Source organism: Tachypleus tridentatus, chromosome 9 (genome assembly GCF_004210375.1).
Source record: "Tachypleus tridentatus isolate NWPU-2018 chromosome 9, ASM421037v1, whole genome shotgun sequence".
NCBI classification, from domain to species: domain Eukaryota; kingdom Metazoa; phylum Arthropoda; class Merostomata; order Xiphosura; family Limulidae; genus Tachypleus; species Tachypleus tridentatus.
In genome coordinates, this window is record NC_134833.1 from 77,483,780 (window position 1) to 77,501,972 (window position 18,193).

An 18,193-nucleotide genomic window follows, 5' to 3' on the forward strand; every position below is an offset into this window, starting at 1 on the left:
AAATTCTTAATTTATTAGAGCATAAGGAAAAACACCTGTTCATTCAGAGAATACATATAAATTTTTAAATATCCCAATAGATTGTAGACATTAAGGTTATTATGCCCTTCAACATTAACAGATACTTGATTTCTTCATTTTTAGTTTGACTTGTAAATAAGTGTGCTTCTCTCATATTTGTCCTTGGTTTATGTAAGTCCTCATACATTTTTGTTTGTGCCAGAACTTCTTGTGGGCTCCAATTTTCGTGTGTTATCTTTTTTCTCCCTTTGTTTAACTAAGATGAAAACATAACATTTAACAGTTTCTTTAAATAAGCAAAATTTAACGACTAGTAAATTGCTCCTGATAGTGGAGCTGTCTAGTCAGTTATAAGAATGAAAACAGGCATATAAAGTGTTTAAAAATATAAATAAAGTATTATTATTATTTTCCATATTTTAATGTTCAAGAAGTGCAAAATTAAAAAAGAGAAACTTCTGAAAATTTGAAAATGTCCAGTCAAACAGAAGAAAGGAATAAAAATAATAAAATAAACACAGAGAATTTACAATGAAGTTTAAGCGCACACTAACTGAACAATATTTTGGACTGAAGACGACATGCTAAATGTCCAGATTAATGTCAGTTTAAATATGGTATTACTTTGTTAGTGTGGAATTAAACTTGATTGTAAATTACTTCACATAGAGAATTATAATTTCACTAGCAGAGACCAAGTGCCCTCAACTTTCAAGGACAAAATATCATACATAGACTTTCCTTTTTTTACAGAGAGCAAATGTGGTATACTCCACCTCTACCAAACAAACCAGATTTGTCTCTTTAAAGCAACAGTTGCAAACAAATTAAAAACAATAATTTAGTAATTATAAACAATGGTTCAGTAATGACAAATGCTAACCCTAAAGAAAAAAACAACAAACACGATTGATATCCACTGAGGTAATTTTACTATATATTTGTTATGCTAGTTCTGCAGCTCTAATTACATTTGCAGTATGTATACTTTAAAAATTTGAATTTATGTAGTATTATGTCCCTTCTGCCATTCTTAATCTGCTACTGGTTTGTGTAACTAAATAATTGATGTAAGCATATAATATGGTGCTTATCTTCCCTCACAAGATTAACCATCTTCATTCAGCGATGCTCACTATCTACAAACTTTTTCTTTAAGCATGACACGAGCCTTGCATTTTCCCCTTGTTAAAATTAGTATATTCCAAAGTCTCTCTCATGTAAATCGTTACGTGTCATCTATTAACCAATAATAATGTAGCATGCTTACTTGACACACATGACTCCTTTTGCACTCCTCTACTAAAACTTCACTTCTCATTTGGCAGCTTTTGAGTACAGACACTTTCTTTTGTGTTTAATGCTTCCCATGTGACACAGTTAATTTTCACTTGAAGTGGATCTTTTTTTGTTTTCATACTTTGAAACATTTTTTTCTCAGTTTGTTATTATTGTTCTATTTCTCCACTCAACAATTTTGTGCATATTTTGTGAGTTACTACTTCAGGGGTCATGCCAAAGACCAATGTTTTGTTTTAGGCCTCAAGTAAAGGTGACCCAGTGGTGAATCTTTCTGCTTTTGTGTGTCGAGATATTGAACATTATATGGACCAACCTTTGCCCCCTGACATTGTCTAGGCTTCTCATGATTCTACTGACATTATTCAAAAATATGAGGATTTTAATAGTTTTTTTTGCTCCTCCTGAATTTGTCATTCCTTCCCAATTCCAGTCTGAAGATTCTAGTAGGCCTTCGTGGAATTTGTATCTCAGGTTTGTGATGTTTTGTCTCTTATTCTTTGTTACGTGAATATTCTTCTCAATCTTTTTTGATATTTCTTCCTCTTCCTGATATTTATGTCCATTTGGATCACTTTCTTTCCCAGTTATTTGAGGGGATCAGCATGCAATGCCTGCTTTCTTGCCATTGAGCAGACTATGCATTTTTGGTTTCCTTATTAACTCAGTGGGTTAGGGTTTCAACTTTAATATTAGTCTCACATAAGGCCAATATTCTTATCCTTGTTTTACCCTTATTACCCTTCTCAAGTATCTCTCCTTCATACATCTGTTCTCTGAGGCTTACCACAGAAATCATGAGGGATTTTCTGTCTATATCCTTCATGTTTTCACCTCCACATAAGCCCATATGTTGTCCTCATTTCTAGCATTACATACATGGTTTCTTGTTGTTGGGATCTTATAGGTGGGCATTCAATTTTTGCTTGTATCATTTTACCTTCCACTTGTCTCAGGGATTTATATCTTGTTCTTTTTCTTATACATTGTGTCTTTGAAATTGTCCCTGATAATGTAGAGGCATGGGTAACATGAGTTTACCAGCAGTCCGTCTTTTCAGCTTCTGTTGTTCATTTGTCTCAATTGCTTTGTCAACAACCATTGGGTGACACAAGTTCTTTTAGAGTGTTTTGCTCTGAAATTTCTTTCTCCACCTCCCATTTCTCCTCATCCCATTTCCTTTCCTCCTCTTCAAGATCCTATAACATGCTAGCATCTATCATAGGAGGCTCAAGGTTTGCAGTATGCTCTTGGGCTGGTTTACCATCCCCCCAGGATTTTTTTTATTCACATCTTTTTGTGGGCCCCAATAACACCATGATGGCCTGGTCATCAATTTATCATGCCTCAACCACTTCATTGTACTCCCCAAATTTACTGTGAAGTCCTTTCTCACCCTGATATCAGCATTTTCCCTAGGGTTATGAATGGCAAAAGTGGATATTTCCAATGTCTATTTACATATTCCAATCACACTTCAATTTTGATATTATTTTTGGTTCATTCATTTTGGGGTGGTTTACCAATTTTGGGCATTTTCTTTCAGACTTGCCTTAGCTTCATATGCATTTTATCACATTGTTTAGGCCTTTGTTTATCATATTCCTACTCTGGGGATGTAATTTAATCATGACATGGACAACTGGCTCCTTTTAGCTCATCCCAAGCAGAAGTTGACCACTCACACCTATTAACCTCCTTTCTGTGGCAGCTCAAGTGGGCTGGGTTGATCACCCTATAACTAGTTATTTGGGGGCTATCTATCACACCAATGTCAGTCTTTTTCTACCTTTTCCTTCTCCCTATGTTTCATGGAACTTTTAGTTCACCATTCCCTCTCAGCTCGATCACTTACTGCTTATGAGTTTCTGTTACTTTTGGAAATGTTGTCCTGTCAGGGACCTTTGCTTTCTATGGGTTTCTGCTCAATTGGATGCATTTGCCATTGATCTTGCTTGCAAGTTTCCCCTTTTTTGGTCAGCTGTACTGCATCCGCAGGCTCTGGCTATCAATGCCATCAGCAAGGGTTGGTCTTTCAAATATCTTTATGTGTACCCTCCCATCCAGTTGCTTCACCAAATGATTTCTCTTGCATACTCCACTCCTTTTTGTGTCTTCCTGATTGCATCCTATTGGTTAGCACAACCTTAGTTTCTGAGGTTATGATGTTTGCTTCACTCACCATCTGTTCCTCTCCACTGTTTCTTTCCTTTCTTCATTGATGTCGATCTCCCATTGTACATCCCAGTCTCTCCATTCAATGTTTTCATGCCTGCTTTTCTTGTCTGGTCCTTGGCAAAAAGATTTGGCTTCTTGTTAGCTACTTCTATATGTTCATCTTCCATGGAAATGTTCCAGTGTAAGTGAAACATCTGCTATTGGTCTGCTGGCAGGAGATTTGCTGCTACCAAGCCTTCTGTGGTGGCTCAGATAACAAAATGTATCATCTGGCTCTTTGACTTTGGGTTTTCAGTTTCACCACTTTTGGGAGATCGGTTGGCCCTCTTCCATACCTTATATTTTTCCTAATACTGTAGGAAAAACTCATAGTACACTCATGGACTAGATGGTTGAAGTAGAAGGAGATAGTTACCCATCCCTGTCATGCCTTTAGTAAATAATGAGGTATGGTCTGCTTTTCATAATAGGTTTCATGGTCTCCCATTGCACTGTCTCTGGTGATGATATTCCCCTGGACTCTCCACCGTAATCTCATCCTTCCTTCCCTAGTGAAATATGGGAGTTCTTACCACTTTCCAATTCCAAATTACTGTATGGTTGACCATGGAGGCATCCTTCTGAGTGGGTTCTACAAAAAAGGACGGCAGTATTCTGCTTGTGTAGATGCAACAAGGCCTCCACAAGAGTTGATTTTCTCCTTGCTGTAGATGTGGCCTCCTGATCACAATACTTGGAGTTGATCTGTTATTGCTTAACAAGATAATGTGGCCTTTGTATACCATTTATGCTACTGTGGAATTGATACATCACTTAACAGGGCCTCCTACTATTACTTTCAATGACCAGTAAAGTAGATCATTCACATTCCTGTGAGACATAATCTCCTGTTATTACTTCCACAACCATTGGAATTGATCTGCCATTGTCCATGATGACATGACCTCCTTATACCAGTTACATTTCTGTGGAGTTGATCTGACATCAGACTGGTTGATATGGCCTTCTACTATTATTTTACACAAACAGCAGAGTCAACTTGTCACCTTGGTGGGTGATGAGATCTTCTGTTACACATTCATTACATAGTGTAGTTGATCTGTTGCATATGCAGTTCATTCCTTTGATTAAGAGCCCTCATCCTACTTTTTATGGACATTGGTTCCCAGCATTGAGGTTTTGTAATTGAGTGAATCAATCAACATAAATCCTCACATGAGTTGATTCCATCTTATCAATGCCAGATGGCAATTTCTGGATTGATGAAGTGGTTGGTGATAATCCTTGTCATATTCAGTTATTGGTGCAGGTCTAAACAGTTTCAGTCCTTGTGTTTTACAAATTATACACACAGGTGAAGAGTATACCTGGCTCAGAAGTGGTGTGGTTTTCCTTGTCAGATCTATTTCTCTCATTTTCAGAGGTGTCATTCAAACTTTCAGGGGTGCTTATTTTATTCCCTCACACAAGCCCCTTCTTCTTCTCCTCAATGTAGAATTCTAGCTAATCTTGAGAGAGGAGATAAGTATTGTATCTGGACTTATAATTTTTCTATACTGAAAATGTATCACCGATAGGTACTTACCTCCATTCACATTTGCCACTCCCCCCCTCCATTTCTTCAGTGCTGACACCTTTTGCCAAACTTAGAAATGAATGAGTGTAGAGGGAGTTACATGCCACATAAGTATGCTATACCGCTTTTGGTTAATAGATGATACATGATAAGAGATGCATTGGAATATACTAATTCCAACAAGGAGGGAATGCAAGGCTTGTATTGTGTGCGTAAATAAAATATTGTATACGGAGGGCAGCACTGCATGAGAATAGCTAATGTTGTGAGATAAGTACCTATCGGAAATACATTTTCAGTATTGGAAGATTATAACTTTAATTATGTGTTTTCATATTTTAAAATTTAGTTTTAATTAATTTTGTTACATACAGTGATTGCAGCAAAACTATACAGAATTATTATTTAATTTTTCAATACTTCCATCTGTAACTGTAAAATGAAGAAATGCAAGTTATAAAGAACGTTTTAATTTGTATTCATGAGTGTAAGTTAAATCATAAAAATGTTTGTCGTGAGAATGTTTTTAGAGAGGACTAACTGTACTTTATAAGAATGAGTTGCATATGCTACTTTTGGTTAATAGATGACACATGACTTATCACGTGCATTGGAATATACTAATTACAACAAGGAGGGAGTGCAAGGCTTGTAGCACGCATAAATATTTAATGGCATATTAAATATAGTGTTAGAGCCCATTCACATTCTAAATATTTTGCCCTTTAAAAAAGAATAATTAACACAATCTATTTCCTTAGAAAAAGTTGTAACACAATACTCCAATCATAAGATATCCATAGTGGCATGATCTTTAACAGTAAAATGCCACTATGGATATCTTATGATTGGAGTATTGTGTTACAACTTTTTCTAAGGAAATAGATTGTGTTAATTATTCTTTTTTAACGGGCAAAATATTTAGAATGTGAATGGGCTCTAACACTATTCTCCAAGCCAGTCTGGAACACATCCTCACCTACAGAATGAAAGATATAGTAAATAATCTAACACTCCAAGTCAAAAAAAGTCTTTATAATGAATCTGGGAATATCTTCAAGAATTGTTATCAATATAATAAACAGGGACTTGAAGTCAACAAGAACACATAAATCAAATGTTCACAAGTTACTGATCATTCTTTAAATCAGTAATTGTTTACTTGGAAAAAACGTTGCTAAAATATTGAAGTCCCAACATTCTTATTTGACTACATTCCTGTCAAGTTCTCCATCATCACAGTTATAGTAAACTTTTGTGCTTTTGATCTACTTAAATATGGAACCTAACATTAATCTGTAGTAAAGAGTATTTAGAAAGTTTGTCAAGATATATAGTCTAAGATTTATGTCCTTATCTTTTTAAGAAGTATGTTATAGTTGAAATTGCATGTTGGACAATAATGAATAAGTCATAAGTTGAGAACAGTGGAGGAAGTAATCTGAAGAACAGCCCAGAGACTGGAACAGTGTTGTTATAAAGTGCAACTAACTTTCAGTATTCTAAATTTAAATTTATGTATTTTTTTTACTTCTTGAGAATTTGATTATAGTGTAAACTCCTCTTAATTTTTAATGTTATCATCCAAGGCAAAACACCATCACAACAAAGTTTAAGTTCTGATATTGTTGTTTGGAAAAGAGATTGGTTAAAAATAAAATAAAAGATTTTATCAATTTAAAGTTACAAATATATTCTTGCTCTGTCTTTTCAATCACATCTTTTAAAAGTAATTCTGTATTAAAAAAGTATTGGTTTTCAAGAGGTAACATTTTAAATTCACTTAGTGATTGTATTTTTTTAATAAGTTACTAGACAAATGTATGTTAAGGTCACCTGAGCAAGTAATGCTTATTTGTAGACCATTCAGTGGGGATTAGTATTTATTTCAAACATCTGTATTCTTATTAATAATTGAGAAAGAAAGAAAGAAACATTTCATTTACATGTTCCTAAAGCATCCATTTGTACCTGAGACCCAACTTAAGTTTACATGGCCAATTAAGTAACTTTTTTTTGTAATATAAAGTAGTTTAATACCAATTAAAATTTTTCTTTTACGAGTTAAACTTTGTTAATAACAGAGGTCGTAATCAAAAACCAATCCTAAGCAAAGACAGTCATGTTAAAAATTATGAAAATTACTTAAACCAGCCATAGACATAACTATTGTTTTCAGATTTAAAGCTGTGAAATAAACTTTTCTTGAGTGGAAATTTTTAGATTTAGAAACTTGTTTCTCCTAAAAGTAGTAATGAAGTGTATTGTACTCTGAAAGCTCACACTTTTTCTGATTGCTATATGCCAATTAAAGCACTTTAACACATCAGTCAATTATTATTTTTTTCACAAATACAGACTGTGTTCATTCGACGAGAAGCTTTGATGTCTAGAGCCAATAGCTTAAAGAAAGCTGTCAGACAGATAATTGAGCACACAGAAAAAGGTTGGTTACATGTAGAAACTTATGATTACCCTCTTTTAATCTAATAAATATACCAAAATATTAGATATCTTATTTAAAGTTACAGAAAAGTCAATTATAGCTTGTTATTCAAAGAAAATGTGTAAAGAGTACTTAATGAATATAAGATGTTTAATAGAGACCACATTTTGAAATGGTATCTTATTTTTATTTTATTTAAGAGTTTAAGTAGTGGCCAATCTTTATGATTCATTGAAATTACTGAGTTTTGTAATTATTATTTACTGAAATAATAAACATCTGTTTTGTTTTTATCATAGACAGACAATATAACAAAAGTTGCTTTGATCTTTAAACCTGTGGTGTTTTCAGTAATTTGTTATAAATCTTTAATCTTGTGGTTACTGTATCAGTAACCATTTATCTTTGTTTAATATAGAAATATTTGAGGAGTCTTTATAAACAAAATTCTTAATTGATGTGTTTTTCAGTTCTACTTGAAACAGTGAGAAAATTGGTGTGTAGGTATATTGTGCAAAGTAAACTTTAAACTTTTGTTGAACAGAATAGTTGCTAAGCTAATGTTTTTGTTTCACCAAAAGCTGTTGATGAGCAGAATGCTCAGACTGAAGAGCGAAAGTCCCCTGTTATTGAAACAGACACATGTGATATACGTGTAGACTCAAGTATAGAAGAAACAGTGGAACCTCAAGGGAAATGGGACATTCCTGTATTTACCACTACATTCCACTCAGATGATACATCTTCATCACAATTGTCTTCATCCCCATGCTGGAATCCATGGGGCTCATCCATGGGGCAGAGTGTTGGGGCAGCTTTGAAAAATACCCTACAGGTTACCTTACCAACCATAGAGGGAGGTATCAGTGCTGACAGCTCACCTTGTCCTTCACCTCGCTCCTTTGATCTCCTTACTCCTTCTCCTTTACGATCTCCCTGCCCTTCCCCTAGTTCACAGCAGACTCACTCACCTTCTCCATCTACAGGAGAACTCTCAATTCCCCTAAGAGGGATAAGTCCTCTTTCCATTTCTCCTCTACCTACTGACACAGAATGTGAAGAAAAAGATGATGATTTTATGACTCCAGAGATACGGATAGAAGGTAAGTATTAAAAAGTAACTTAAGAGGTATATCTTATAAGACCAGCATTTGGAATGAATGAAATAAGCTAATAGAAAAATAAAACAGTGTTTCTCTCTTTTTTTTTTATGTACAATGAATGTACAATTTTTTCTTAGTATTTGGTCATGTTTAACAGTCTTTGTGATATTTCTTTGCATGTCATGTTTCCTTGTTTAAGGTTTCATCTTCTACCATTTTTTTCTTAGTATTTGTTCATGTAAACTTAACTGTCTTTGTGGTATTTCTTTGCATGTCATGTTTCCTTATTTAAGGTTTCCTCTGCTACCATAGTTATTCTAGAGATTTATATTTAAAAAATAACAAGGTATGCAATTAAGTGTTTAACTGTAGAAACAATAGAATATATTAATCAATGACTGACACAAGCATATTTGTTTTACTAAAATATAATCTCATTTCGTATTTTCTATAAAACTAGTAGTTATTTCTTCAAGCTACAAATATGGTTATTATTTTTTGTCTTTTATTTATGACTTTTATAGTCATCCAGCTTCTAACAGGTTTTTGAAAGTCATGTACAATTAGAGAAGTTAATATTTAATTAAACTTAAGATAATATCTAAATTGATAAATTTATGGTAATTTTACATATTTAACTTATTCTCTGTATAATGCTTTAAATGAATCTATTTCCATGCATAGAACATGGAACAAAAGATAAATTTATTTTATAAATATTTCTAGCAGAAAGAAGTTCATCACCTACAGCATCTCGAAGAATCAGTAGTGGCTCAACTTTTAAACATGTTGGTAATATTGGCATCCATTGGGGGGTTGGTGTTGGACTTCCTCTGCTTCCCTCAGTTGTTCGAGAGAAGAGTCGTTCCCCAGAAACGGTTCCAGTAGAAAATAGAGAATTTCCTATTATAAACCCTTTGACTTCACTTCCTATGTGGCCTAACCTCAATAAAGACAGCTTGATAGGAAAGGTTCTTCTTGCCAATGCAGATGCTCTGTGTGCTGCAGCATCACCACTAATGGACATTGAAGAAATGTCACTGTAAGTTGGTTCAGCATAGTATGGTTTCAAGTTCAGTTAAGTAGTAAATAGTTCAGCATACTTTATTAACTCCAAGTTTATGGGAATGTATCCAAGTAGCCTCTCTTGGCACCAACACAACAGTGTGAGTATAAAAAAATACCTTTTTTCAACTTGTAGGTTTCATTTGCATACCCTCGAGTGAATATCAAAATTTCTTTTTAAGTTAAATATTTATATAAATATTTTTCACCTTTTCTGAGTTATTACTAACTTTAACTGTTATTGTCAACTTATACTACATAGTCTGTAGTACATTATAGTGAAATGTTTAAAATTAAGACCCAGGAAAAATGTACATACCTTTTAATATTTCATGAAATAATTTTAAAACATCTTCCTTTTTTCATGTTTTCACATTTTTACATAAAATTTATTTTAACAATTTATTATCTTTTCCTGACTTTTGGCATTGCTATTTATCACAACACACATCAATGGGTGTCCCTGGTCAATATTAATATATAGTGGGCAGAAACATTCTAGGCCTTGGCAGAACATGGTGGTGTTTGTATATTACATTATTCTTCATGAACTGAGCATGGACTGGCTTGTATACATATAAAAACTAAATCTTTTAAATGTGCATTTTAAAACATGAATAACACGTAATTAAGTAAAATATAAAACTAAAACCTAAATATGTGCAACTGTCTTATCTAACTAACATATTTCTAAGTGAGAAATAATACTAAGAGCAGTTTGGCTAGTTTTTTGTAATTTTTTGCATCAATTTGAGTATAACAGTTAAGAGAAGACACTTCAAAAAGCACTCTTTCCATTGGTTATAAACAACTCAACTAAGTATAATTGGCTGAAAACTTGCAATTATATGTGTGCAAAGTGTTCACAACATCTGTCAAGATTTCAAATAAATTTATTTCTCCTTTCCCTGAATATTCCCCACAGAACTTGTAAACAGAGCTATTAAATTAGATTTTTTCTATATACAGAAGGTTCATGTGCATCAAGAACTGTTCAAACAATAAAGACACAAATTTAACATTTTGTGAATTTCAGATCATAAGAGAATAAAACAAAACTTAAAAAAAATATTTTAGGTTTCTTTTGAAATAAAGGAATTAAAACTTTGAACTATAATGTAAATTATAATGCTGACTTCATTGACAAATATTGATCATAGTTTAATTAAGTTTTAAATTTAAGTAAAATATTGTGACATGCACAGAAAAGGGTTACCATAAGAAAGGAATTAACTGAAACATCACACTGTTAAAGTTGGCTCAGTGTGACATGGATTTTAACTATAATCATTCTGCAAATTAATATTTCAGCATATTTTATTAACTGAATGCCCAGTATTAAAGTTGGCTGAACATGCTATGGTTTTTTAACTGTAATATAATATTTTAGACACTAACTCACCTCCTCACACAGTTTAGCTACCTTCCTCATGCAACAGCCATAAAGATTTGCATTCTACCAGCCTTGAGGCAACTCCCACCTAATTTCATATAATTTATAGTGAATTGTCAATAAAAGCATTCCATCTGCAATAATTTCTCCCATGTACTTGCAGTCATGGTAATTTCATTCTTTTCCTTAGCACTGTGTTGATCAGATGTTTAATTTTTTTTGTTTGTGAGTTTAATTTTCTGAGATTTGCATTGTTAACAAAACATTTAATTTTATCTTTGGATTTTGTTTCAGAAGTTTTGTATCTTTTCCATGAACCTCAATTGATTTAGTCCTGAATAAGTGACTTTATTCCCTCAGGCCCTGTTTCTGCTATGTTATTTGGAGGCTTGCTAACTATCAGGATTATTTAAGCTGTTGTTCAATGTGTAGTGAATTATCACATGCTTAATGGGCCTTCTACTCTCATTCTGGCATACAATATCTCATCACCAGGTTTTATGCTTCACATTCTCTTCCTGCACAAGAGATTATTTTAATTCCCTGGTACCCCTCATTCCTTAGTTGCATGCGTTTGTATATCTTCTACAATGGACCTATTGCATCCAGGCTTTTGCTTTTCTTAGGTCCATTGTCTTCTTTCATGAGGTATTGTCATGGTGACTAAACTGTGTTATTATTACTTCATGAGTTCCTTACCACTTCTCAAATCAGATTTCTCTTCTCCAATACTTCTCTCTCAAGTTGAGGTACAATTGTAAGTTTTGGTCAGGACTTCTGACGTATAGATGTTGGAGAAGCTTTCACACTACATCAGTAAGCTCAACCTTTCTGCTATTTGTCAGATATGTTCCCATTCCTGCCTCTATTGATGAATCACCAGGTCATGTTCTACTCTTTCTATTCCATGGTTATTTCTTGCACTAACCATCCATGAGATGCTATTCCAGTACCAGTTGATCTTCTTGCCTTGTTTTTGCCAGAAACATAAATTTTGGTAACAATCTGCATCTCTGGGTCAGCCTTCTTTCTATCCATAGGGTGGTCTTAACACTTCCAAATCTTCAATGAGGTTTACTCTTGGTTGGATATGCATTTCTTGAATATGTTTTTATCACTCTTCTGTGCTCTGGGCTTCCTCTATTTGGTTTTAGTTTTTGATTTTCTCAGCCTGGCCTAGTCTCACTTCTTTCTCTGTGTCTATTTCCCTATTCATCTTATTTCTCTGGCCCTTGGCTTTTTGCACTGCTCTTTTTCCTGGTCTCTAATGTTGGCTCCTCTTTAACTAACTGAGCATTAGTCTGGTTGACATTCAGACCCTTCTTCTTCTCTCTGATATCCCATTTTTCTCTCTCTCTCACTTCACATATCCTTTTCTATTGAGGGATATTTGCACTTCATCCTCATGCCTGGAATTTGCCATATCTTTCAGCTGTTGAACAGGTCTTTTGTTATTGGTTGGCCCTTCTACCACTACCACTAAGTTCTGAACTTAGTTATTACTATAACAAATCTATTGTTAATTGATAAATCAAACATTTCCTTTGTGTGGACCTTGTCAGTGATGTACAACAAACTTGTACTTCTGCAACATTGTGATCTGACATTTTGTCATTCCTTATGGATTTTTGAAGATTATGTACCATTTCAATGACAAAAAGGTTAGATGAATAATAAACTTCAAATCATGTAAATGGTACTGGTAATGCTTGTCAAATATTTGAACTGTAATCAGTATATTTATTCAGAATATTTTAGCATCTTCAGTTACCTTTCTTGCTCTGTTTCTACACATGTGACACTACTCATCTAATTTCACTGTTGTTGAAATCAGTACCTAGTTGCTTTAGACAATCGTTTTTTGGATATGGAAACCAGGAACTACTATTAAAAACACTTCAGTGACTGAAATGTATAGTCACAGTCTTTATTCCACCTAAAGTGCATTTTAACTATTTAGCTGGATAACAGAGCAGCAGTGTTGGAAAATTTGGTCACAAGTCATGCATGATATGATGTAAAATATAAAACTGTGCATTTTTTATTTAGTTGTAGGTTGGGCCAGTATCTGATTTCTGTGATCTTTTGTAGGATCTTTCATAACTTTGTCTTTCTTACCATGTGTCAGAGGAATTTCACCTGTTTATTCATAAGTGCATACTTGCTCAGTTTCAAGTCTGTTTTCCTTTGTCACTGAATAATTATGCTCAGATCTTCTGCAGTGGTCTGAAATGTGACCAAACACCAAGAAGTTATTGACATGGATCAGGCATCTTTTCCATTGCAGTCCTCTCAGTGTAAAGCTCACTAACTGCTCAAAAATGTATTTGCATTATGTATCCTGAATGGCACAAGTAGAATTTATACAAATCATTTCAGGAATCAAAAACAGTTTTTGTTATGCTTTCGCTTTTTATCTTGACTTGCAAGTACTTGGATGCAACTGGGTATCTTTCTGTGTATCCAGATATTTATCTGTGGTGTGTGGAACATTATCACTGTAGTTCACAATGTTTATCAGTTTAAAATTACTGAATCTTGATATATCTTCCTTTCTGTGAATTACTAAAGGAGATGATTAAGTTTCTCTGAAGGCTGTGATTCCATTGTTAAATAACTTATATCACAACACCAGATATAACTTTAGTTTGCCAAGGCTTGTGTAATAGCAGTTTAATGACCCAAATATCTATCTGGTCCATTTAAGTTCCTTTTGTTTCATTGAATCCAGATTGCTAACACAATAATAAATATCTCAGTTATCCTGATAACTGAGAATTTGCTATCGGATAAAGTTGATAGAAACAACCCTAGCTGAAAAGTGAGATCTGGCTTCTTTTGCTTCATTACTTTTGTGAATGACAATTTTTCCATCTGGAATTAAAAACTGGAATGGAAGTGTGCCACTACTTGAATGTGTGTATATATATACACACACATAGCTGTTTAAGTAAGTGCAGCTTGTTTTCTTGAAAAAGAGAACTGTTTCTTGTGTTGTTTGCATCATTTCTCTGGGAGTTTATAACATACTAAATCAATTTTACTGTACACCAATGAATACTACTTGTGTATTTTGAAATGCTGTAAATCACTTTTAACATGCATTTGTGCAGTTCACTGTTCTTAGGCCTGGTATGGCTTGTATTACATACTTTTTCAACAGCAATGCAGATTTATCTTTGAATAGGCAAAACTTGCTGTCATTTTACACAGTAGGTCCTTCAAGAACCAAGTGCTTGAACCTCATTCATATGTAGTTGAACATAGTTTACCAGAGCAAAGTCCAGGGTTTTACCAAGGATGACCAGCATTTTGGCAGCTTCCGTAACAACTAGGAATTCAATCTAACTTCCATGTATATATATTTTTTGACAGAGATCAAGTATCATACAGCCATGAATGAGCTGGGATGACCATCAAACCTTTTGACACAAGGTGAATATGGTAAGTACCTAGGCCATTAATCAAACCCAACCTTTGCTCTTTTTGTTTTCTGGAGTGAAAGTTATGAAAATGGTAGCTTGTCTTTGTTACTTCTGCAGCTGCTAAATTTTTTAGCAAAAATTAATGTTTTGCTTGTCTCATTAAAAAGATTCCATTAATTATAATATACACTCAGTAGCACTTCATTAGGAACACCTAAAAAGTACTGGGTAGAACCACCTTTTTTTCCAGCATAGCCTGAATTCTTTGTGGCATGGGTTCAACAAGGTGCTTGAAACATTCCTTAGGGATTGTGGTCCATGCTGACACAATAGCATCATGCAGTTCTGGCATGCTGCAAATCTCCCATTCCACCTAATCCCAAAGGTGCTTTATTGGATTGAGATCTGGGAATTGTGCAAGCCAGTAGAGTACATTGAAGTTACTACCTTGTTCATGGAACCAGCTTGAGATGATGCATGCTTTGTGATATGGTACATTATTCTGTAGCCATTAGAAAATGGGTAAACTGTGGCTGTAAAGGGATGCACATGGTCAGCAGCAGTTCTCAGGTGCACTGTGGCATTCAAATGATACACAATTAATATTAAGAGGCCTCATGTGTGCCAAGAAAACATTCTCCACACCATTATACCATCACCAGCAGCCTGTACTATTGACACACGGCAGGATGAATCTATGGATTAATGTCACACCAGAAATCGAGATTCATCAGACCAGGTGATATTTTCCCAATCTTCAGTTGTCCAGTTTTGGTGATCCCATGCCCACCATATCCTCATCTTCCTGTTCTTAGCTAACAGGAGTGGAACCCAACATAGTCTTCTGCTGCTGTAGCCCATCCATTTTGAGGTTTGACTCATTGTGCATTCAGAGATGCCCTTCTGCACACCACTGTTGTAAAGAGTGGTTGAGTGTTTGTGGCCTTCCTGTCAGCTTGAATGAATTTGGCCGTTTTCTTTTGACGTCTCTCATTAACATGGTGTTTTTGCCCACAGAACTGCTGCTCACTGAATTTTTTTTGCATCATTCTCTGTAAACTCTAGAGACTGTAGTGCTTGAAGATCTCAGGAGGTCAGCAGTTTCTGAGATGTTGGAACTACCATGTTTGGCACCAACAATCATTCCACAGTCAAAGTTGCTTAGACCATGCATGTTCCCCCTTCTAATACTTGATGGAACAACAACTCAACCTCTTGACCATGTTTGCATGCTTTATATCTTGAGTTGCAGCAAATGATTCGCTGTTTGGCTATTTGCATTAAAGAGCAGGCATACCTGATAAAGTAGGCACTGAGTTTACTTGCTTACAGCTAAAGAATACGTTTTTATCTTCCATTGGGAAGTTTGGCCCACCCACTGGTATGGATTATAAATGTATCAAGGAGCTAGGGCGTGTTTATGGCTGGCACAGATTTTGCCCTTTTAATGTCTCCAAAGTACATGCATTTCACTTAACAATACCTTTACAGGATTACAAGTTGTTAGAGTTTTCCTATGGGATTTTAGTCTTCTTAGCTTATTTGATAAAGAGACATGCAATAGTAATAGTTTATTTTTGTTTGATTTACAATTTAATTTATCTTCAAAATAAACACAACAGTTTATTCATTTGAATTTAATGAGAAAATAGTTTAAACTTGGTTCATTTGAGTTTAATAACACTTGGAAATTTCCCTATTTTTATTTAAGTATTAAAAATAAACTCAATAAGGTATAGATTTAAATTTAGTGGATAAACAATTTGAAATGAATGCATTAGAGTTCAGTGAAATTTAAATATTCCTTGTTGTGTTTATTAGTGCCATAATTGTTTACATTTTCAATTCACTTGAGGATGTATTTGAGAACACTGTCACTACAGTCATATGTCTCCTTTGATATATATATAATGTAGTTGTTCAAAACTGGGAAGTATCTACTCAGTTCAACCCTCACACTGCTGCAACATATCAGCCTAGAACTTTTATAAAAAAAAAAAGTTATGGTTACAGAGAAATTGCCAATTTATTGTATGGTTTTTGTCAGAAATTTTCATTATGGAAAAAATACATTACATGGTGTTAACATATTCTTTTTGTCATTATTATTATTTTATATATATATAGGTATTTATTCTTTTTATGGTGTAGGGAAGAATATGAAGAGAAATGTGTCATGAATAATTATTTTGGAATTGGTTTGGATGCTAAGATTACACTGGAATTTCACAATAAGAGGGAAGAACATCCAGAAAAATGCAGGTAGAGATAGGTTTCATAGCATTAAAAAAACAACTAAATTTTGATGTCATAAATTATTATTAACATAATGACCAATTTACTAAAGGAACTTTTTGTGATTAGATTTTATCACAGTTAGTGAGAAAATAACTTACGGTTTGCAGAATGCATGAAAATCTTGGAAAGTTTTGGAATTTTTTTATTAAAAAAATTGTTCATATCTGGAAAATCTATAAATTTACTGATTTTTAGCAGGAGGTTCTAGAAAAGTTCTTCTGTTGCTTATTTTTATTGTTGTCACAGCATTGTGTTTATTGCAGTTTTGATAAAAGTAATCTTTAGAAAATACAGAATGCAACTTGTAAAAGGTGAAATATGCTGAATTGGTAACACTGATCAGTAACAAGCATTGAACTATGTACCACTGTTTGCAAGCAAATAGTTGTTGTTTTAATATGTTATATTTGTGTTATTAACATAAAAATAGGCTCAAGAATCATTTGGCAGAAATCTAAGAACATAAAGCTGTTGACAGGATGAATGTTTCAAAATTTTTCAAATTCCACATTCAACATAATTACTTTAAAAAAATAATATACTTCATCAGTTATTTTTTGAACTTAGATTATGTACACACACACATACACATATGTGAGAGAGAGAGAAATGCAAATCCATTTAGTAGTAATATAACTGATTGAATGTCATAAATCCAGCTGCTATGTATGAAATAGTCACATATTTGCTATTAAAGATAGCCTGTCAGCTTGTGTTGTGTCTGATCAGATCACCCTTAATTTATACAGTGATTGCTTTAGGGATGGTGGCATTAGGATTCCTATTACCAAATATTTTGAAGGCATTCTTTTTTTTAAGAGACAGATTTATAATAACATTGTTGTAATGTATGCTATCATTATTACTTTTTCTCTTTGTGGTCTTATTAGTTTTATGTTTTGATTTAAATTGAATAAAATTCTTAAACAATAGTTCATGTTAGGTGAAATTGCACCAGTAAAATGAGAAAACAATAATAGTGGGATTAAATTGTGTAGTAAAACCAAGAGCTATTAACCCAAGAGCATTATAGTAGTGGTCTTAGTAACAATATAACAAATTAGCAACAAATTTTTGCTTTGTTGGCATGATGACATTTAAGATGTATGTCTTGTTTTATTGGAAAGTTTTAATAATACGTTCAAGAAATACTATACATGTTTTGATACATGCTAGAGAAGTTTTAAACTCTGGTAAAAAGTACAATATTTGGGGGAAACACACAAGTCTTTGTTATTCTTTAAAAGGTGAACAGCAGACAGGTCTCTATATTTTTACACAAATCTCCATGCAGACAGCCTATTAAAACTTCTGACCTTCTGCACTAGCCCTATCTACTTTCAGTTTCAAAATATGTTCTGTGACCAAACCATTGACTTTCCTATGAGA

At 33.8% G+C, this 18,193-nt stretch overlaps 1 protein-coding gene across 5 annotated transcripts in view; it reads left to right on the plus strand.

The window, feature by feature from the left end:
* The window catches only part of LOC143225545 (diacylglycerol kinase delta-like), a 133,791-nt gene that overhangs the window by 89,724 nt on the left and 25,874 nt on the right, over positions 1-18,193 (plus strand). For 4 of the 5 annotated variants that reach the window (XM_076455189.1, XM_076455190.1, XM_076455192.1 and 1 more), the window contains 4 exons: positions 7,433-7,520; positions 8,102-8,623; positions 9,350-9,665; positions 16,658-16,768. In XM_076455189.1, the coding sequence (XP_076311304.1) occupies positions 7,433-7,520; positions 8,102-8,623; positions 9,350-9,665; positions 16,658-16,768 (1,037 nt within the window). The remainder of the gene's footprint in view (positions 1-7,432; positions 7,521-8,101; positions 8,624-9,349; positions 9,666-16,657; positions 16,769-18,193) is intronic. The other variant, XM_076455191.1, reaches the window with a different exon arrangement.